The sequence below is a fragment of the Parasteatoda tepidariorum genome, chromosome 3, assembly GCF_982258835.1.
Source record: "Parasteatoda tepidariorum strain Cologne lab strain chromosome 3, Ptep-v5.0, whole genome shotgun sequence".
NCBI lineage: Eukaryota > Metazoa > Arthropoda > Arachnida > Araneae > Theridiidae > Parasteatoda > Parasteatoda tepidariorum.
The window spans coordinates 118,755,214-118,778,963 of record NC_141757.1 but is presented as its reverse complement, the minus strand read 5'-3'; the positions used below and the strand labels follow the sequence as shown (position 1 = coordinate 118,778,963).

At 29.3% G+C, this 23,750-nt stretch overlaps 1 protein-coding gene across 5 annotated transcripts in view; it reads right to left on the bottom strand.

Moving 5' to 3' along the window:
• Positions 1-23,750, bottom strand: part of LOC107449794 (uncharacterized) — a 65,147-nt gene that overhangs the window by 11,868 nt on the left and 29,529 nt on the right. For 3 of the 5 annotated variants that reach the window (XM_016065455.5, XM_016065467.5, XM_043042344.3), the window contains 7 exons: positions 21,402-21,523; positions 19,598-19,712; positions 18,527-18,787; positions 12,861-13,216; positions 9,286-9,405; positions 9,068-9,182; positions 4,268-4,642 (listed from right to left, as the gene is read on the bottom strand). In XM_016065455.5, coding sequence (XP_015920941.2) covers positions 4,268-4,642; positions 9,068-9,182; positions 9,286-9,405; positions 12,861-13,216; positions 18,527-18,787; positions 19,598-19,712; positions 21,402-21,523 — 1,464 coding nt within the window. The remainder of the gene's footprint in view (positions 1-4,267; positions 4,643-9,067; positions 9,183-9,285; positions 9,406-12,860; positions 13,217-18,526; positions 18,788-19,597; positions 19,713-21,401; positions 21,524-23,750) is intronic. The other 2 variants (XM_016065459.5, XM_071184567.2) reach the window with 2 other exon arrangements.

The window sequence follows — 23,750 nt, the reverse complement described above, 5'->3', positions numbered from 1 at the left end:
TAGCCTGACGGCAAGAGGACTCTAACCTGTGATCTGTCTACCAATGAGGATGTTTTACATCACTGTGGTCGATGCAAGCTGGATGCGGAATTCGTATAGATCAGCCATCTCAATCGTCATTGGAAGGCGAAAGCTCTATCCAATGAGCTATTATGGTTCGACTTTCAACATACTGCAGAACTGGCAATAGCAGCATTTGCAGAGAAATAAGAGGAGTATTTTTGCCATCAATGGATATTTTCAGGGGTGATTGTGACAGTGATAAACCCTGAAAATTTTATATGTAAAAACTCAATTATTTTACATACAATATGTAAAATACAAATAGTTTTAAACACATATTTGGAACTGCATGTTAAAATTAATTAATAAAATTGATTAAATAATAAATAGAAATTAAGCTTTTGTTCTGAATGTATTTCTAATAGAATTAGTGTCAATAAATTTTTTATTCTAATAATTATTAGATAAATTAAAAGAAATTTTAGTTTTCAATGAAACTTAATAAATAGTTCCATGTTTACAATCACTTTTTTTTTTACACAACTAACTACATTTCAATTGTAATAAAAACATACATATAATTTTTAAACGTTTATAAAATTGTTCATAATTTTTATTACACGGAGTACTTATATTGCGCAACTAAACTGACAGAAAGTTTAAAATTAATTTAAAGTAAAAACTAAATATTTTATTAAAAATAAAAAACAATAAATAAACTCAGAGGCTCTATTAGTGCTCTCATCAATGTTGAGGGAAAAAATATTTTTTAAATACTTAGTACTGATTTTCTTTTATTGTTTTGGTAAGTCCATACTTTAACTTCTATGATGCTGTTGCTCAACTAATGTCTAATGAATTTAATGCCATGGTATCACGTGATAATGTTTTAGTTAACTCAACAATTTGTGGAGCTAAAGAAAAAGGAATTGAATATGTAGCCAAAAATGACAAAACTAGAGTTTCAGCCCTAGATTTTCGTGTGGCCAAATCGACAGTACACGGTTCATCAGTATGAGTTAGACGGTTCATCAGTAGTGAATTTAAAATCTGGGAATTCCTAACAGATTGACGACGTTTTTAATGAATAACTGTTCCAAAATGATTCATCAAAGATTTAAACCATTCATTGTGATATTTCATTAATGTATTGCACGTAATACAGAAATATGTACCGTATCACAATCTTGCCACACCACACATTGATTTCTTCTTCCAAGATGTCTTTTTTAATTAACCACTCAAAACAAAATCTATTTTTGCAGTTTTTTTCTAGATCACTAATATCAACTTTTTCTGTTAAAAACTTCATAAAAAATGTGATTTATGAAATGACTAAAAAAAAAAATTATTTGCATGCCGAATATACAACAAAAAATATTTCACCAAGGAAAATTCTAACACTTGCTGCTTAGTAGTGCAGCGTGCAACTATAATCTAAAAACCTACAGCCTCTACTTTTAATTATAAAAATTTTCGCCAAGCAGTAATGATTTCCTCTCCCCTTCTGAACACAAAAAAAAAGAAGAAACGAATTCTGTCTCTCTCGCACACTCTGCACCCCCTACCCCAGTCTTACACTACTGCCCCTAACCTCCGGCAGGCGCCTTCAGAATCCTTGACGCATAAGGATTGCTACAAAAAGAGCGTTTATCACTATTTGGAGAACTTTTTATTCCTGTCCATTTAATTTGCGATTTTCTACAAAACTGAAAGGTAAGCTGCCAATTCTAACCTGCAACAATAACATGAAAAACCAGGAATTCCGGGGTACCTCCGGACCACCACAATCACCCCGGTATTTTACCACCAATTGCTATTATTATTTTTTTTTTTTTTAAATTTCTTCAACAAATACGGAGAAATTTAGGAATATACGGGTAAACAGGAAACTTGGCAGGTATGCATATTTGGAATTCTTCATTAAGGGGTCACAGTGCCCAAAAAATGACCAGAACATCAAAAAAAAAATTTTTTTATTGCCTATAATAAAACTTCAAACTATTTCAAATGCACTGAAAAAAAATCATCTCTCCATCTAAATTTTTAAAAAAGTTATGAATGATTTTAGATTGCCCTAATACAGAAACTTGCTTAGCGGACAGACTTTAAAGTGCGTTTTCTCATAGATAAGTTTGTGTTTTAATCTCAGTTAAATCCCTAAGGAATTTCTTCTATTTAAGATAAAGTTTTGAAGTAAACTTTTTTATCTCAATCATAATACACTTATTTGAACTGTACATGAAATAAGCATTTTATGAGATATTACAATTTTTACAGCATGTTATATACAGTGGTACCTCGAGATACGAGTGCCCTGACATACGAGTTATTTGAGATACGAGCTGTCAAGCGAGTGAAGTTTTGTTTTGAGATACGAGGAACGGCCATGCAAGCCCTTCTCGTCCTCGACAATGCTCCTGCTCACCCACCGAACCTCGAACATGACATTCACAAAGAGTTTAAGTTTATAAAGGTTTTCTATCTACCACCTAACACCACTCCTATCATGCAGCCCATGGATCAGTAGGCGATTTCTAATTTTAAAAAGCTGTACACTAGGCACCTGCTCAGGCGCTGCTTTGAGGTGACAGAGAACACAAACCTCACCCTTCGAGAGGGCTGGAAGGACCACTTTAACATCGTGATATGCCTCCGGAATATTGATCAGGCCTGGTTGAGTGTTACAACGAGGACCTTGACCTCTGCATGGAAGAAGCTGTGGCCTGAGTGAGTCTGTAGCCAAAAATTGTGCTGTCGCCTGAGTCTGTAGCTTCGAACCCAAAGTGCCAGTGGAGGAGGAGATTGTGTCTCTGGGAAAATCCATGGACCTGCTGATGGGTGAGAGAGACGTGAACGAGCTCACTGAGGAGCACTCTCAGGAACTGACGACCGAGGAATTACATGAGTTACAGTTACAGCAGCATTCGGGGTTTCTGCAAGAAATTAGTTTCGAGGAATAGCCAGAGGTGGAGGAGGTTATCTCTACAAGTGAGATAAAAGAGTTCTTGGGAATGTAGGAGAGAATTTCAGTTTGTGGAAAAGAAACACCCCGAAAAAGTTGCAACTGGTCGTACATTGGAGCTATTTAATGACACTTGCCTAACTCATTTCTGCAGCATTCTGAAAAGGAGGAAGGAACAAACCTCTTTAGACAGTTTTTTTTATAATCCGGCTAAAAAAGCGAAGACCAGAGAAGAGAAAAGCAGCGACTAAAATTAAGCATACAGTAGCATTCAAGTTGTGCGTAAGTTGCACTTAAGTGACCAAAATACAAATATGTATGTACACTTTATAAAACCAGTTTTTTTTGCTTTACATTCTCTTTTATTATGTTTTTATACAATATTTGTCATTTATAAATACATTTTTCTTATTCAAAAACAAGTAACAAAAACAATTGGGAGGTAGCATTTTTGGGGCAGGAACGGATTAATGGTATTTCAATTTATTTCAATGGGGAAAATTGCTTTGAGATACGAGCAAATTGACATACGAGCAAGGTTACGGAACGAATTAAACTCGTATCTCGAGGTATCACTGTATATCTAACAGGACCTTTTTTTTGCTACTTTTTTACACAATAATCTATAAAAAATAGTCTAATTGTTATTTCAACAAATGAATACACAAAATTGTTAAGATGAATATTGTAATCATTAAGAAGAAAACATTTTTTGAAAATACGTTAAAATAAAAAAGCCTTAGGGATTTAAAAATGTCGAATTTTTTCAATTGTTTTTTAAATTTTTAAAAAATTAAACAGTTTAATTACTTTTTTAAGATAAATTATTGATTATAAGTTAAATGAGCATGTAAAGCACCCACAAAATGAAGGATTATACCTTTATTTAAAAAAAAATGTTGCAAGGGTACTGTGACCTCTTAATACAAATATTTAGTTATCTAATTAAGATTTGATCTTGATTAAACTAGATAACAAGATTTCTATACATATATCTTAGTAAAAGAATTTTTTTTTTTTAAAAATATAATCTAGTTTTACAAATACATGTATTTTTTGCTTTCTATAGTTAGCAAAAAAAGTTAAAACATAACACATGATTTTTTATAATGATTTTTTGTTTAATTTCATATGGTCAGAGCAGTATATTATAAAATTCTTTTGGAATAATTTCAAATAAATGAATGGGAATCGATTATACTCTTTACTTGTGTAAAGCAAATTAAGAAGAAAAAAATTTTTTTTCTTTGAAAATGTGAAGAAAAAGATATAATTTGATCACAAAATATTTAATTTTACCTGTGCCAAATTTAAATAGTGATGAAGCTGTAGAAACAGGCTCACTTTTGGCACCAAAGACAAAAGTACCAGCAGAAGGTGCATTAGTTGTAGCACCAAATGAAAATCCAGTACTGGTAGTAGCAGTAGTTGTAATTGCAGAAGATACACTAGCAGCATTAGTTGTTGAAGATGCACTAATTGCTGAATTAACTGTCAAAGATGTAGTAACAGCAGTAGTTGTTAAAGATGCAGGAATAGCAGCAGTTGTTGTAGAAGATGAAGCAACAGCAGCAAAAGTAAATGGAGAACTGGATGCACTGGTTGTAGAAGGCATATTGAAACTTGCAATGCTATCTTTAGATTTTACATCACCAGCTCCTTTTGATGGGAAATCTAGGTAAGAAAAGTAAACAATTAGAAATCCACAGAATACTAATTGTATTCAAATACAACAGGTATTCAGTAAACATGTTTCTAAAAATCACTATATTTTAGCTTAAATAAGAATTTTTCCATGTTATTCTTTTATGAAAACTTTAATTTCTTGGAATTCTTAATTTGGTTACACAAAATAAAAATTATTAATGAATAATAATTGTTAATTCCTACGTTACATGTTTTTAAACAGTAAGGACAGCTGCGATACAGGGGTCAAACTTAATATAGATTTTCTATCTGATGGTGCAGCAGGTCCAAATTTTTACATTCCATATCGTATTTTTTTTCTTCTTCACAATAACACTATAGGTAATTTTATTTTACTAAAAAGATTGCTTTATAATAATAGCAAACCCATAAATATATTATACCTTAAATAAAATATGGGGAAATTGTCACAGTTTTGCAAATTACGAAAGAAAAATAATAAAAAAGTCAGTGAAGCTTTTTTCTACAATAGGAAAATATTTAAATTATTTTCATAATAATTTATAAAGTTTTTTTTCTCCATTTAATTATTATTATTAGCCCTGTGGCAGAATTATTTCGGGCTTTCTGAGACAAACTTCCCTAGCATTAATAATATATTTTTAAGATACTTTCAATTATAAAAATTACTAAATTAAAGTAACAGAAACGTTGTGCTTACAGAAGATAGTATAGAATAAAAACGTATAGAAAATCTTAATTGTAAAAGTAATATTTTTTAAAATTCTAATATTATTGGCACTTTCTTGCATTTCATAGGTAGAAAAACGCCCCAATTATTTCCCCTTTCTAATTTTGTAAATTATTACAAAATTTAAAATTCATAAATAAATTAAACGATAGTAAATTAAAACTTGTACATAAATTAAAAATCGTAAAATTCATGCAGTAATTCCAAAATAAAGATAGAAGGCAAAATCATGCGAATGGGACTAAAATCTTTCTGCAAAAACTCTGCAATGTTCTGCGACGATGTCGCCGCTATTCTGCCACGGGGATTATTAGTAGTATTATTTTTACTAAATGTGTGCATTGATAGTTCAAAAAATAATAATAAAGTAGATGTAAAAAAAATAATGCAGAATCTTGAAATAATATTCCCTGACATTAGTATCAAATCAAATAGAAATTCATATTGATTTCAGTTAAATTAAAGAGTTAAAAGAAATATATAAATATTTTAGAAAATTGCTTTGACTTTGTTTAGTTTGAGTCGGAATTAAAAGATAAAACTTAATTCTTTAAGAGAATAATTTAAGAGTTAGAAAATTAAGTAAAAAAATTTAAGAACTAATATTGCAGTAATTAAATTTAAATTAAGGTTGATTTACGAAAGTCATTAATTTGCTTCCCCTAAGACAGCGGTCGGCAAACTTATTAGCCAAAGAGCCAAATATGAACATTACAGCAATTTTTAAAAAAATTGGGAGCCAAATCTGCTTGTTTAGTAAACTTTTATTACACTAAATAAGTAGTATACTAAATAAAACTAAATTTCATACTTAATAAATATTTATTAATGCGAACAATGTGCTTGCATCTCCTTGGAAAGTTTGAGTAAGCCAGGTTTGTATGTTGTTGTTTTTAATTTTAGGCATGATTCCAAGTTCTCATCAATAAGACGACTTCTCGGTTTACTCTTGACAATGTTCATACTTGAAAAAGTTTCTTCGCATATATATGTAGAACCCAAAAGGGAAAGAGCACCAAATGCAAGCTTTCTCAGCTGATCGTAAGAGTAAGGAATACTATTTATTCCAAGCGTTGAAAATGATCGTGTCTTCCTTCTCCAGGTCATTCAAAGCAGACCACTTGTGCTGTGAACTAAGATGAAATTTTTTCTACTCCAATATTTCCATTTCAACACAAAAACGTTCGAATTTAGACAGCCATGTATCTCCTTATTTTTTAAATCCAGCAATTGTGTTTCAAAGCTACCAATGTCAATTTCAAAAGGAGAAAATTTCAACTCTGTTATCGTAGCATTAAGAGGATTTTTGACAAATGCTAAAGTTGCTCTGCTGTTTTTAAATTCCTGAAACCAGCTGAGAAATGCTTCCCTCATATTTAAAATTATTGTTTTAAAATGGTGTTTATCAATAGAGGAATTATTTTCTTAGCAATGCTTCAGCAGGCTCGGAAAGTGAAACGATGTTTCCCTTTCAAAATCCAGAGCAAAAATGGATAATTTGTTTTCGAATGTTATTACTTTTTCTAACGTCGAAAAAATTAAGTTTCCTTTCCCTTGTAGTTTACGATTAAGCTGATTTAGATGAGACGTAATGTCTACCATGAAATAGAAGAATTTTAATTTATCAAAATAAGAAGTAATTTTTTCTTACCAAGTTTTTTTTAAAATGAAAATATTATTGCTCCTTCCGTGGATATTTGCGCCAGAGCCGCACTTAAGGAGCTAAAGAGCCACATGCGGCTCTGGAGCCGCACTTTGCCGACCACTGCCCTAAGAGAAAGTGGGCTTCAGATTTTTCTTGGCTCAGAAGTTTAACAATGTTAACTAATGAATAGTTGGCTGCAAATAACGCTAATAAATATAATTTTTTCTACCATTTATAAATTTCAAAACTCCAAATATTTTTAAAAATATAATTCCCACAATTATTTTTTGTACAGAATTCATTAAAACGTGCTAAAAAGATCTTACAAAATAATTATATGAATGGTTTATTGGGAGATAAGAATATATTAAAAACTTGCAGCAAATCCAATTTTTTTTTTATTATTGATTCAAAAACAGTATAAGCTAGGAATGGAGAATCCTGTGGCAGAATTTTTACTGGCTTTCTGCCACAAACCTCTCTAGTGCTAATATCTTTCTGTGAGATACTTATGATAATAACAGATATACATGTTACTAATTTAAAGTAACAAAAACATTTGTGTTTACAAAATAAAAAACTATGATTGGATAAAATAAAAACTTTTTTAATTGAAAATGTAATATTTTTTTTATTCTAATATTATGATTAGCTCTATTTTGTATAGGGTAACACAATAGTTATTTCGTTTTTTAGATTTGGTAAATTGTATAAAATATAATGGGATTTGCCTTTTTAAAATTGAAACTTAGTAGCAATAACTGTCGAAAGAACTATTGAAACACGGCATCGATTAAAGAGGATATCAGGGCAAACTGAGTGTGTGGAAGATCAATTTCTTGAACCCGCTGTTCGAATTTCGCATGCCATAACATCAGTATTTTTTAAAAAATCACGAGAATATCAATAATAACTGAGCAATGAAAGACATTGGGGTTTCAAAAAACCAAGTTAAAATTCCTGACAATAATTACAGAAAAAATTATAAAAACACTACACACATTTACAATGGAATTGGCACAAGTTGCGAGCGTTAAAGTGAAGACTCAAATGCATGACTAAAAATTTTCATGTGTGCAATATATTAAAAATATTCTATATATATATATATAAAATTAAAATTTGAAGCCAGTAATTAGAGCATTTCATTTCCCTCCAATACATGAGAAAGGCATCTTTTCAAACTAATTCAACAGGAAAAAGAAGAAAAAAATTAAGAAAATTTCAGAAATAAAAAGAAAATCTTTTACTTTATTTTTCATCACTCTTAAATAAGAATAAAAAAATTAACAGCATCTCTTTCCCCTCCAATGCAGGAAAAAGGAGTCTTTTGAATATAATTCTACAGAAAAGAAAAAACATTTCAAAGATTTCAGCAGAAAAGAAAACCAAAATTTCTTACTCCCTAAAAGAAAAATCTTACTGCAAAAACTCGGTAACATTCTACAATATTGTCGCAGAACGTTAATGTATTCAGGCGTAATAATGTGAATGAATTTCATATGCTCATGAAAGGGATCTTAAATTTTGTTTTATAAATTTTTACTATTGTAATATATTTTTATTTTTAACAGATATGCTAGTTCATTAAAGAAATCTGTAATATCAAATGAACTTTTTCTGTGTTAGAGCAAAAATCATTATCAAAAAATTTTAGCAAAGTAAAAACTAATTTCTGAAAAAAATATTCTGAAAAAGGTATTTAAATGTTATTGAAAATGATAAAAAAAAAATAAACAAAAACAAAAAAATTTGGGAGATATTTCAAACAAAAAAAACTTTTGGAGAAGTGTCAGAATGTTCTGGAAAGCTGTTCTCTGAGAAATTCCTGTTCCCCAAATGTAATAAGCCACTGCGAAAATAGTTTAATAATTTCTTATAAGATGGATGAAATAATTAAACATAAAAGGAAATGATATGGTTATTAGAACTATGGTTTAATTAAGTTATGTAAAAATACAAATTTCTTATAAAACGATGCATGCTTTTTAAGATGAGAAACATTTAAAAATAAAAAAAAACGTAAACATTAATAAACGAATTTAAGAACTCCTACCTGACGCACTTTTATTTTCTCGGAGACTGTCGCAGGATATGCACTTTGCTATATCACCTGAATTTATGGTAGGACAACTAGAACAATTCCAAAGTATTTCTTTCAAAGGTAAATCCTAAAAGAGAAAAACAAAAATTTTTTTTCAAAATTTTAATATCTATTCAACCACAATAAATTTTTTGTGTTATAAACCAACAGAATATAAAACCAAATCTTACAATATTATTCTTGTTGATTTTATCTATTTGAGCAGCACTGCAGGATGCACACTTATCTTTATCACCATTATTTTTGGAGTGGCAACTGGAACATTCCCAAGATGTTTCCCCAGATGAAACCTATAAAATAAATTTATAAATAAAATAGTGCATTACATTAATATTTTATCCTTATGATATGTTTGTTCTTTTTAAGCTCGAAGATGTATATTATATGGATAATTTTTTTCAAATAAGTGATGTTAATTAAGGATATTTCAGGTTTTCTACAGAAAAAAAAAAAAAAAAAAAGGGTTTAACATGTTTCAACATAGATTTTGAAGATGTCTTTAAATTATCTTATACCATCTAAATATTATTTGAAATAAATATTCATTCATTTTTAAACCTATAAAATCATACCTTCAACCACAACTCGTATCATGTGCAAACAAAACATTTTTCAATGAATCTTTTTTTTATTATTCGTTGTTCAGTTTTTACTATTTAAATATTGCAGTACTGTATCTATGCATTAAGTTAGTTCTTTGGTATTTAAATGAGATTTTTATTGAGCAAAAAGTTTACCTATCATTGCATCACTCACAGCAATCTAAAATGTTTCAGATCTATGCATCATTTGCACATGTTGTAAAAATATGCTCTGATAAAACTGCAAAGCTAATTTCATTAAATTTAAAGAAGTTCTTCAGTTTGTTAAAAGAAAATGAATAAGTGAAGTGAAAAACTGTGGAAAGTTAATTTATTTTCTAAAAATATATTAATAAGTTTTTCAATTGTAATGGGTTATTAGTAGGACTGGGCGATATTAGAAATTATATATCGTGATATATCGTCAGTTTTGCATCGCGATATAGCGATGTATCGCGATATAGTATTTTTGAATTTCATTTACTTTAAGGCACAGAAAGTCAGATTTCTATCAAGACTTCATACGCATATTGATTTAAATCAATTTATAAATTTGAAAATATATATGTTTTGCTAAAGAAAGATATTAAATAAATTGACTAAGATGTACAAATCTTACTTAAAATATTTATTGAAAAAATGTGTGTAGATACAGAATGAAATATTTGCACTTCTTTATCGTTTATAAGGTATAAGCAGTCTTAATTTAAGTTAACCCCTAAAACACCCTTAATGAAGAAAAAAAAATTGTTATTAAACAAAAGCTGATTTTAAAATTTCAAAATATATTTTAATTAAAATAAAAGTTAGATTGACTAAAAGCCGAAGTTTAAAATTAAAAATGTTCGAATTTTAAACTAAAAAGTAAACATAAGATTTGTAATAATTTCTTAAAATTTTCGTTCTCTGAAAGATTTCTCAGTTTAAAAACAAAAAGAGAATTTTATAAAGATATCTAGCTGAAATTATTGAAGGAAAATTTAAAAAATTAAAAAAAAAAGTTTGTTAAGAAATTCATTATACACTTAAAACAAAATGTTAAAAATATTTTTTTTTTTTTTAAAAAAAGAAACTTTTTTTTAACAAATCAATATTTGCTTGTACTATTATGCGTAAATAATTACAGAATTATTAAGTTCGATCGTAATGTTCAAATTCTTAATGAAGAAGTAAACACAAGTTTTGTTATATTTTCTAAAAATGATCACGCAAATAACAAAAGATTTCTGAGTTTAAAAATAAAAAAATAAATAAAAGTGAAATTTATCAATATATTTACCTAACAGCATAGGAACAAAATTTAAAAAATAAGTTCGTTAAAAAATTATTTGTATGCTTAAAACAAAGAGCTAAATAAATTTTAGAAAAAAAATGCTTCTTAAACACTATTTTTATTATTATTTCATATAAATAATTAAATTAAATTAAATAATGACCGAATTATGAACGAAAAACAAAGTAAGGCAAAGTTTCTTAATTAAATTCTTAAAAATAAAAACAAAAGAATTGTGATATTCGGTAATATATTTAGCTAATTAACTAATAATATAAAACGAAAATTAAAAAAAAATAATGATTTTACTCTCTAATAAAACGAAGTAGTAATTGATAAAAAAAAAAAAAGATGAATAAAATTCGCAAACTTTTCAAATTCTTTTGAACAAATAAAGTTTATTGACTTATGTCCAAAAAATAAGTTTTGTTTTAACTTTATTTCTAAAAATAAAAACAACTCAAGATTTATAAATTTAAAATCAGTAATAGAAGCCCATTAAATTGTTAGAAGTTTTATCCGAAAGGTTTTTAATAAATTAAAAGAAAGTAAAAAAAATAACCTAACAAATTTATTTACTTTGTAATTTAATTCCTTATGGGTGCCTTAAATTAGATTTCCGATAATTTTCACATTTGAAAATATAAAAAAAAGCTTTGTCAGAAAATAAATAAAAAACTTACCTAATTAATGAAGAAACTTTTCTTTATAAATTCTTTTCAATTGCGTTCAGAACAAGGTTACGACGGCGATCACGAAGTTAATCCCATTGAAAATAATCTACAAGAAACGATTTCAAATCGCGAAGGTGCGAAAACGAACATGTGATATAACGATATAAGGTCTCAAAAGTGATTCTGATTCTACCGCTCATCAGTCAAGGCCGTCTCAACATAACGAAACAATATCGTCTTCCACAGCGCGAGTTGGCATCGGAACGTAAGAGAAAGTCCTTGCGTGTATCGCTATATCGTTATATCGTCTTCTTCACTCGACGGCTTGAATCAGATTTCTCATGTATCGCTTGGAATGAAAGTTGCTGTATCGGTTTGCCGATATAGGCGTTAAATCGATATGTCGCGATATATCGATTTATAGCCCAGTCCTAGTTATTAGAGGTAATTACTAATTATGGGACAATTAAAGAATATACAACGTTATTCTAATTTTAATAATAGGAATAAACTGCAGTAGCAAATTATTTTTCATTCCTTCAGTAATTAATCTCTGATTTTGAAAACTTACTGTCTTTTTTATTCACAAGTATTAAATTTTTTCATACTCTCACTGTTGGAAAATAATACTCTGTGAAAGAGATTCAAAAGCATTTATTTATATATTAATATAGATAATTATATCAATTGTATAATTGTAATAGTATGTAATAGCATTTTAAATCATGATACGAAATTCTATTTGTCAGTTGCTCGCTATTGGTGATTGGATATTTTGTGCTGACGAGTAAGCTTTGTCGTGTAAAATGTCCAGCCTTAAATAAAAATAACCAGATTTTGCCTTGAGTTTGTAATAAAGTGCTTGGAAAACCTTCTAGGCTGAAGGACTTCCAATATTTTTCTTTATTTAATGATAAGTGGATTATACCAGAACCATTGAAATTGCAAGGCAACCCTATGTTAAAGTTATTTCTTTCCTTTCAGGAACCGGCGGGCAAAATTTTTATTTTTTCTGCTACCTTTCAAACTGTTTTTTCATGCCCTTTTTTAAATATACTATAAAAAGTTCACATGCATTATGACAATGTTACTATCAACCAGTTTCTGATGCTTCTCATGATTGGATTAAAAAAGTAAAAAAAAAAAAAAAAATGAATTTAAGGCAAACAGGATATTAAGTACAGGTAAAAATATAATTATTGAACAAAAATACTCACTGTGGATCCAAACTGGAAGAGAGGATTTGATTTGGAGATTAAAACTGGAGGAATTTTTAATTCTCCTGTTGTTTGCTTCCCAAAAGAAGAAGATAATGGAGAATTTCCAAAGATTGGTTTTTGAGGCATATTACCTACGACAGGAGTAGGGTTTTCAGATGATGAAACGGCAGATTTTGGCGAATTAGTGGCAACTGATTTGGTACCAAATGTAAAAAGGTTGTTTGATGAGCCAAATGAAGGAGCGGGATCACTTGTAGCAATTGTCTTATCTCCAAACTTAAAAGGAACATCAGCAGTTGGTGCTACTTTGTTTTCTGAGCTAATAGATGAAGGTTTGACAGAAGAAAGTGTACCTGTAAATAGATAATTTCAGGGTTCATACAGAGATCAGAAGAAGAAATCCAAGGAGTATCCAAGGAGTCCAAAATTTTAAGGACTTATCAAAAATTTAAAAACTTTGTGTAAAAGATAGTTTTTTTTTAGAAATTAAAAAGCAGTTAAATCTTGTTAAAGTACAGATGTTAAGGATTGACATAAAAACCTACCAATCTTATGTTTTTAAATTTGAATACATAAGAAAATCTAAGGCATTTTATAGCAAGAAATAAAAATCACAGCAAATTATTAATTAAGTTTGCTTGTAGCATGTAAAATTATTTGCTGTTATTTTTCTTCTTCTAACTCTTGTAATTCAATTTTTATTATTTTAAAAGTTTTCTTAAACTGCTAGATTTTGACAGCTAAGTCATATCCAGTGGTGCAAGTGGCTAAACGTGGCTTTAGATCAACAAAAAGGAAATTTTGGAGCAGTGAAACGAAGATTTGGAGCACATGTTATAAAAAGAATTAAAACAAGAATTTAATAACAAGAATTTTTGTTCATCAATAACGTGTCTTATTTTTTTCATTTTTATGAAAGTTCCTGCATTAAAAAATTAAGTTTCTATTTGGTATCTTCCAATGCTGTTAAATATTCTGCTATCCTCAACTTTTCCTCAGATAAGAGGATCTGTTCGCTTTCTATATTCGATATGTATTTATTACTTAACCCATCTTTAATATTTTTTCAGCTGTGGCTAAGAGATCCTGAGAAGCCTTCAATTTTTTTTTTGCAAATCAATTTCAGCAGCTTTCAATCTGCTTTCCCCTCAGTTTCAGTGTTTTCACTTTCTTTTTTCTCAACCTCTAATCGAGCAGAATAATTTTTAAATGCAGCACGAGCTACTTTAATCATATCTTTGTCAACTTTAAAGTTATTTAAACTCCCTATTTTGTTGATATGTGACACAACTTGTCTCAAACCATTAATACTATGTGAATTTAAACTTGCCCTATTATCAAGTAGCATTTTGTTCACACTAAAATATCTTTCAACATCGGCATTCCCATGTGGTATGCACTAAACAGATTTAAAAAGCTTTGCTAAGAGAGGATATTTCTCAAATTGATCCATACTTCCGTTTCGACTTAAGACATCCTTGAATTTTTTTTTTTTTTTTTTAAATATACGAAGACTAAGCGAATAATTGATATCACGTTGCTAGTTTACTAGCTTGTTGCCAACCGTGGAAAAATACGCATTAAAAACTATAAAAACAGCAAGATACAATATCAATTCCAACTATCGAGAGTACGAGTTTCCCCACTCCTGAACGGACGTCACTCGATAACGACATGTGACGTCATTGCATTCAACTCCACACGAAAGAAGAGGAAGATTTCACCCGCCCCCAGTGTAAGGGGGCGGGTGAAATAGGAGTGTTTTTAGAGGTAACGTTGAAGAGGGGGGAAAATAAAGCATGTTCAGCTACGCTTCAGGCAGATGGTAATTTGATAAGAGGGGATGGAATTCAAGCTGAAAGAAAAACTTACCTTCGCACTCGTGGAAAAATTAGGTAATTTTGAGTTTGGCCGTCGATCGCAGTAAAATTCGGGAGTTTTTCAAATCAATTCCGGAGGGCGGGAGAGTAACTCAAAATTCGGGAGACTCCCGCAAAATGCGGGAGAGTTGGCACGTCTGTACAATGTTTCAAGGGGGGAAATTTGAGCTTTTAAATTTGAATGAAATAAAAAATATGTTTATCATAAAATTATCTTCTTTCTTTTCAAACAGTGCAGTAGCTTAAGCCAATAAAAATAAACTTTAAAGTAGCAAACAAATCAAATTAAAAATTAGGCTTGATTGAATGTTGAGTTCAAAAGCAGAAAATGTAACAAACTAGCATAAAAGAGTTTTTACATAGAATAATGCTGTTAGATGCTAGATTGCTTTTGAATTACAAAAACTGATGACAGTAAAAAACAACCAACATGAAATTATTAGGAAATTAATCAACACTTCTGCAACTGCACGAATTAGATCACACAATTCACAACTTCAGATATTGTTTGATACTTTCATTTTGTCACTAAAAACAAACCATGTAATTTTAAAATGATGAATCGGTTCTCGCTTTGTGGGATATCTTATAAAAGATTTGAGACATCCCCTAAAAAGTTGTACATTATGTCTTAGAAAAAATAAATAAAGCCGTCGCTAGTTGGTGCATGAGATAATGAGTAATTTACGTTGCACTTTTTTTTTTTTATTGAGGGGGAAACTATTAATTAACTTATTATATTCCATTTTCTTCTAGTAATGTTACATTGAAATATTTTTAGATAAATTTATATAAAATTCATTAAATTTATTACCTTAAAATTAATTTAAGATAATCTTTCTTTTCTGATGAAAATTTTTCTCTTCGGTGATATTTTTAAAATTTTGTAAAGAATTATTGGACTATACTTTTGTTAAAAATTACTTAATTACTTGATAAAACTGTAAAGAATTTGCCACCAACGTGATTTGCGAACCATGTTTTAAGCTCTCTAAAAGAACAATCTTTCTGCATTTAGTGGTAACAATGTACAGAATGTTATTCAGTCATGATTATGGCATGGGGTGCAAAATATGTCCAATCACAGGAACGAGGTTCAAGGGTTATATAAAGAGTTATACAGTACAGAACCCCCCGCTATCCGGAAAAATAAAAAAACCGGAACGAAATTCAATATATTTTCCCGCCATTTTTTAAAAATTTTTTTTTTTCCTACTAAGATTTTAGGATTTTTCTTTCTTTTTTGAAAGATGTTTATCTTACCATCATTTTGGAAATAATCATTAGTGTATTACTTCATGGTTTTTTCTTCTTTTAAAGATTATTTCCAAATTTTTTTTTCTTTTTTTAGTTGGGTTTAACAATAAAAAAAACGGCTTTTTGTAGCGATTCAGAAAACCGGAAAAATCAGCTATCCGGAATAGCGATGGTCCCGATCGTTTCGGATAATCGGTTCCCTACTGTATATTATAGATAGATACACATATATAGACAATGACTTCCTAATTATTGTTAAATCTTGTTGCTAAATAAAATTATTTGTTTTAACAGCATAAGGAAGATGGGAAAGAAAAAAATTAGTTAAATATTAAAATATACATTTTTCAAGCTCATTTTAACATGATTTTAACTCCTTATGATTAACCTACTATCTAAGCATAAAAATATAATTTCTGTTAATGTGAAATATTACACACAAATAAACTTTGTAGGTCAATTTGTTCATACATTAATAGTTCATGAATCCCTTAAGCTTATGAGTGTCATATTTAATTTAGTTTCATAAATTTTTACTTTTCTAATATATTTTTATTTTATACTGTTTAAACACATATGCTAGTTCATTCAAGAAATCTAATATCAAATTAATTTTTTCTTTGTTAAAGCAAAAATCATAATCAAAAAATCTATAAAAATAATCTTTAATCTAAAAAAAAAATAATAATAATTTGAAAAAATTGAATAAAAATAAAAAAAGTTTTGGGGGATATTTTAAACCAAAAATAAAACTTTTTTTTTTTTTTAGTGAGTGGTATTTTTAAACTTTTTTAAGAAATTACTATTGTGAAGAATTGGCTACAAACGTGAACTTCTGTGTTTGTAAAGACAGAGCTCATTCTAGGCAGGGTAAACAGGACGCAGCATCCTGCTGCCCTTTTAGTCAAAGAAATCCACCCTGTTGCCCCTGAAGTAAATTAGCGCCCTGATATAATAGACTCTATACCCTTTTTGCGCTTTCTTTCCTCAATCCTTCTTTGTTTTTTCCCCAAACTCTACTATGGATTTCTTAAAACGTTGAACTTCTGGGTTTGTAAAGACAGAGCTCATTCTAGGCAGGGTAAACAGGACGCAGCATCCTGCTGCCCTTTTAGTCAAAGAAATCCACCCTGTTGCCCCTGAAGTAAATTAGCACCCTGATATAATAGACTCTATACCCTTTTTGCGCTTTCTTTCCTCAATCCTTCTTTGTTTTTTCCCCAAACTCTACTATGGATTTCTTAAAACGTTTGTTATTTTCAACTCTTTTTATTTAGTTTGTCATTGCTGTCAATATATGGGATTTATATGGGAAAGGAAAAATAGCCATTGTTGCACTTGTCTTTGAAAGTTTGCAGTTACTTCCACTATCATTAAATCATAATTTTTATTAATCATTTAAATTATTAAATCATAACTACAGACACTTAAAAACATACATTTTAAATAAATTACTAAGCTAATTAGCCCATTAACTCAATATATATGTTAATTTATTAATAAAAATTAGTAATTAATATGATTGCTTTGCTACTTTTAGTAACATGAAGAAAAAAAATCTTTTACTAATTGACAATGTTTTTTGATAGAACATGTAAAGCCCATAGAAAGAAATTATTGCCTTTTTAGAATAATAATGCCCTTTTTTTAAACTTTTGCACCCTGCCTAGAATGAGCTCTGTGTAAAGAACCATATTAATAAACACGTTAATTACAAATTAACTTTGATGAAAAATGATCAAATGCACAGCACACAAGATAAAATAGCTCCCATGAGATGGATTTTCTACTTGAACCCAAGCAACCCTTACTGTAAATCACATGTGAACAACGCCCTTCATTGATATTGTTTTTGTATTTTCAAGAGTTATCAGAAGATGGCCACGCAAATTATAGGTGGGAAAATAACTTCCCATCGTCATTATAAAAATTATCAAAGTTGGTTGGGGGTACACTTTCCAAGGCCTTATACATGGTTAATACAAATTTAAGATATTTCATTCAATTATGTTGAACTACTGTTCTCCATTCTCAATTTTATCAATATTACTTTTCCTTCTCGATTTGATTTAAATTTTTGAAACTAAAGTAACACTAAAATTATATTAATTTAAAAACTTAAAAATCAAATTTCCTACGGATTGAAATTGTTCTTTTCCTGTACCTTTCTCAAAAATAAAATATTTTTAATATTTATTAACTATTTCATATTATAACCGTCGTTGAACAGCTGACCCAATTTAGGGTTTACGACTACTAATGTTCACCTATGTAGCCTTGTCATTTTGAACCCAATCTAGAATACAAGGGAACTCCTGGATCAAGTACTGAGAGTAGAGGAGTTTTTGATGGAACTAACCCAAATTTGAGTTACATGGAGAGAAAAACCACGAAGATCCCCCACTTTTAGCCTAATTTCAAGGGGAGTCAAACACACGATCAGTCTTCCACTGATGATATTTTATTTTAGCAATGTGGTCGGTACGAGAAGGGTACATAACTCATATATTGTTCCTATTTCCTTACCAGAACCAAAAGTACAGGTTGAAGTTGAGGCTGGTGTTACTGATACAGATGATGCGGTTGGCTCACTCGTATTTAAAGTAAAACCATCAGAAACAGGTTTAACTGTAGTACTAAGTGTAAATCCAGTAGTTGTAGCAGAAGTTGAAGAAGATGCAGTGGTAGTATTTAACAAAAATCCAGAACTCACAGCACTATTTAAAGGTGAATTGAAATTTAAGGTAGCATTAGACTTTGCTTCATTAGTTCCCTTAAATGAGAAACCTGGAGAAAACATTTACATTAATATGATTTACACTCATAAGCATAAATTTCATTTGATAACTTGATTTTTTTTATTTGTAATGTCAAATATTAGATTTGGTGAGCAAAAACATACAATAGAATGAGAATGAAAACATGGAAAAGTTTCACAAAAAAAAAAATCGAATTTTATAAAACAGGGGGGGGGGATTGTGAGCCCAACCCAAAAATCCTTTATAAATTTAAATCATTAATATTTTTAAAACAAATATAAATGCCAAGCATAAATTCTAGCTCCAATATTTTTAAATAAAATATACAAGAATTTTTATACACAAATGTGATTGATGATTTCTTGAAACTTTTGTACCTTGAATTTCCAGAAACTTCCTGATCTAGGTTGGCAAAAAAATACAGATTTTTGCTGGAGCACAATCATCTCTGATAAAATAATTATAATAGATGTCAGAATTTTTAACTTGAATCTCAATAACTGTTTAGTGTTACATACAATTCTAAGACTGGTAATTTTTCACGTATGATATATTTCCAGGTTTTTACCCAACTAATTCCTGCTTTTTAGGAAATTCCAGGTTTTCCCAGTTTACCCTGATCCCTGTATAATGAAAGATTTTTCCTAAGCTTTGCTTCTGAATATTTCAAACTGTTTTTTATAAATCATAGATTTCTCTCTAAAATATTATAATTCTTTGCCACCACACTTCTACATTCAATTAGAACAGGCTAGAACAATTAATATAGTAATTGCATCACTAAAGTACAAATTAAAAAATCAGTTTAATTTTCTAAAACAAACAGAGAATTAGTTACCAGAAAGGTTGCTTTTATTTGGACGCAGTGTTTCACAAGCCACACATTTTTGTTTATCCATTTCATTTCTCACTAAACAAGCATCACACTCCCACGTGGAAGAAATTTGAGGAACCTGAAGAAACATTTTAACAACAAAAATTGGGAAATTAGTACAGTGCTTAGAAATACAACAGGCTGAAATTATAACAAGGTTGATAAACTACTTCAATACTTATTAGTTACAAAGTCATTTCTCTGCAGTTTAAAAAATTCTTCACTTCCTGTAGTAATATTAAATGCATAATTAAGTATTCTTTTTAAACAATATAACTCACATCAATTTGCATGATTGAATGAGGTAATGGAAGGATTAATTAAAACTTAATTATCAAACAATTAAGTTTGCCTTTATTTCAATGACATGAGTTTGGCACAACCAATTACAAATCAATCAATCAATCACAATATTAAATCATTTACATTAATGAATGCAAAAAATATAGCCCTTTGTACACATTGGAAAAATGTACCAGAAAATAAAGAACAGTCTAAGAATATTGAACATTTATAGTCTTCAAAACATTTCCATAAAAATTGCCTATAAATAGAAGGCAGAAGTTAGAAGTTTTTGGCACTGGTGTATTAGTAACCAAAATAATTATCTCGAAATAATAGTATACATATATTAAGCTTTTATACAAATTAACTTTAAACAGCATTAATTATTTTTTTCACGAAAAATAGATGAAGTGCATAATTGAAGAAAACCCATAAATGATAATTCCTCCTTCTAGAATAAAATGTTATAATGGTTTGGTATCTCTCTTAAGTATAGCTAAATCAGATTTCTTTTAAAAAATGATTTCATGCCAAAAAATTTAAGTCTTTTGTCCAAAAAAATGGTCACAAGTAGTTTCCAGCATCTTGGTTGAATTTCAAATGGAATTATTGAACAAAATCAGTCTAGAATACCTTTCAGATGATATATCAAGATATTGCCTTTCAATACAAAAGTAAAAAGTCTATATAGAGAAGACTCCTTTAAAATCAGAAATTTATGCTTTTACATAGTACATAGAAAACTTCTTATACAAAAAATAAGGACCCTTTAAGAGAATTACCTGAGAATATAGAATTTTTAAACCAAATGATAAAAAGATAAATTATAGCATTTTGAAATGACAAATGCACATCATATAAGATTTTGTACTACAGCTCAATTTTTAAATGGGAAAAGGTCCTCACTCCATGTTTTTAAAATCTTGATTATAAAAATTATTGAGTTTTTATCACAAGATAGCTCAAGAATACTGGAAAGTTTAATAGCAAATCCAGTAAAATAAGACAATAAAAAGAGTAAAATATTTTATGCATTTAGTGGACAGTCCCTAAGATATAACTTCTGTGATTAAAAAATATCTATTCCCATCTTTACTGAACTAAACAAATAAAAAGATACAAATTTTAGAAATGAAGTTATGGTAGACAACTCTACATCCACATGAAAATACTTAATTAGTGAATGATCCCTCAGAAAAGTTTAAGAATAGTTGTACTAATTAACTGATCTAGGATTGTGCTATTTTGTTTAAACAGATCAGTGCTAGAACGTCATCGGCCTGCCCATGACAAAGACGATGTCGTTTCACCGAAGAGATTTTTTTTTTTAAAAAAATCAAAAATAAGCACCTTTAAGAATGCACCCTGTTTTATAATCAATTCTTATGTAAGTGAAGCTGGGTTTGAAGGTGTAAGGCTGATCTACTAAGAACCAAGAGTATACAGAATTACAATAAAAAGGAGACAATTCTTTAATACTCACTTTGGATAATCCACTAAAATTAAAGCCAGATTGACTACTTGATGACGCTGGTATACTAGCGCATCCAAAAGCTGAATTTGAGCTAGAATTTATTGACCTTGATTCTTTGTTGGAACTGCCACCTTCATAAAAATAGAAGCGTGCAAATTGTAACATGATTCTATTTATTGATATACATATCATTAGGCAGAAAAAAAAGAACAGCAAATATATTAAAATACTTATTCTGTTTAACAATACACACATTCATCATTTAACAGTAAAGAGCTAACAATTGTTAAAAATAATAAATAAAAAAATGTTTTTACTATAGTAAATATTAATAAAACATCTAATTAGTGAAATGCTTAAACAAGGGCTTTACTTTAATATATTGTGTTAGTTTTAATAGAAAACACATAAATTAATAATAATAAAATGAAGATTTTGTCCATGCATCCCTCTTTTAACTTCAGAACCATTTGCGATAGTAGTGTTTAGAAATTGGAGCATTGATTTAAAGGAGAAATTTCCACCCCCAATCCTAAAAGCATGCTAAAAAATTTCATTTCAATTCTACATCGTTCATAAACGCCAATTAAAAGATATAATTTTTTTATTAGTTGATTTAAATGAAACTATTAAATGATTTTGTTTTAACAAGTATTTTCATAGTTAGTATTAATGTCTGCCATCATTAATAAAAAATGGAACTCATTGCACATTCTTTAATATTAAATAATGTTATTATGCCAGATAACTTAAAATGGTAGAATAGATAGACAATGCCAAATTAATATTTTGAATGTTATTGGAAACTACATGTTTATTTTATAGCTATACATTGACCCGGAGGAAGTCGGCCACCAAAAGTGGGTTTTCTAGAATGTCCCTCTTGTCCAGTCCAAGATATGTTGGGGAGAAGCCTGCATGTTGTGGCACCTGGGGCAGTTTGGGAAGATTTTAACACTACCCTCGAAAGAAAGAGACTTAAGGTGGCCCCAGGCAAGGGCCATCTGATTTTTGCAGTTGCACCAAATGTTGAGTGCACCTCCTGGAGGGGTGCTCTGATACCAGTGATATTTGAGGGGTATGAGCCAATATGGTATATGGTAAAAAGAAAAATTGATGGAAACTAGGACTAATTTTTTTTAAAGAAATGTTAAAGAATGCCATACTATTATTGAAGCAAATGATGCTTGCTAAATATTGCTAATAGCAACATTTGAAATTCAAGAAAAAAAAAGGAATTTAAACACGAAATCGTTAAAGAAATGGCAGATTCATTAGGTAAAGCTAAAAAAATTGCCATACTATTATTGACAACAATGATGCTCATTTAGTTTTGGTAATAGGTTTTAATTGAAATAAAAACATAAGCTAGACATTCAAATGCAAAAATAATGGAAGTATTAATTTGTAGGAAAAACGTGAAAAATCACCATACTATTATTGACGTCAAAGATGCTAAATTAGTATTGGTACTAGGCCCAGTTTTAATAGGCAACAAATATAGGTACATAGTATTATATTAGTACATTTGGTACCCATTAAAACTGGATCAATACTGCACAGTTTTAACACAGAGACTGTATGAAAAGTTTTTTTACAGCTCCTTCAAATTGAATAAAATAGGTGAAATTACAATCAATTTTTACAACCATGAGTTATTCTCTAGCATCATGCTAAATAATACTTAATACAGTTAATCTTTACTTTAATGGGATAAACTACCAGAAATGGGTTTTGCCTAATCTAAGAGCTCTAAGCCACCAGAAAAAACAAAACAATAAAAAAAGAAAATAAATTATGTTAATCCTGCTTGTTATGATGGTGTGCATCTTTCAGACTCGATCGTCAATTTGTAATGCTGTCCAATACTGATTTATTATTTAATTTTCCTTTTCCCTTGGTATGTAGAACAGGTTTTCAAATTCTTAAAAAAAATCCTAGTTATTCAATTTTTTATTAATCAAGTTTATTTAGCCCATAGTATTATCTTCTTCTAAACTGCTTTGAGTTAATCAATATGAAAACCAATGAAACTTAATCAGAGTGCGTAGTCAAATTTTCAACAAAAATAAGCACTTTTTAAGCACTCAACTATTCCAAAGCATCTAAAAAAAATCATAATAAGTATATGCACACTAATAAATAAAAAAAATCTCTTTATCGTTGAAACTTCTTCATATATATGCATTTACAAAATTCAAAATAATTATCAAATACTTTACATGATCATGATGAAATAACTAGTTTCTGACAACAAAAAAAACTCTTTTCTTTATTATATTAACCACCATAAAAACAATTTATCCATAATTTTAAACATATCCAATATTCAGTGAGTCATTCTATTTTTAAAATTAA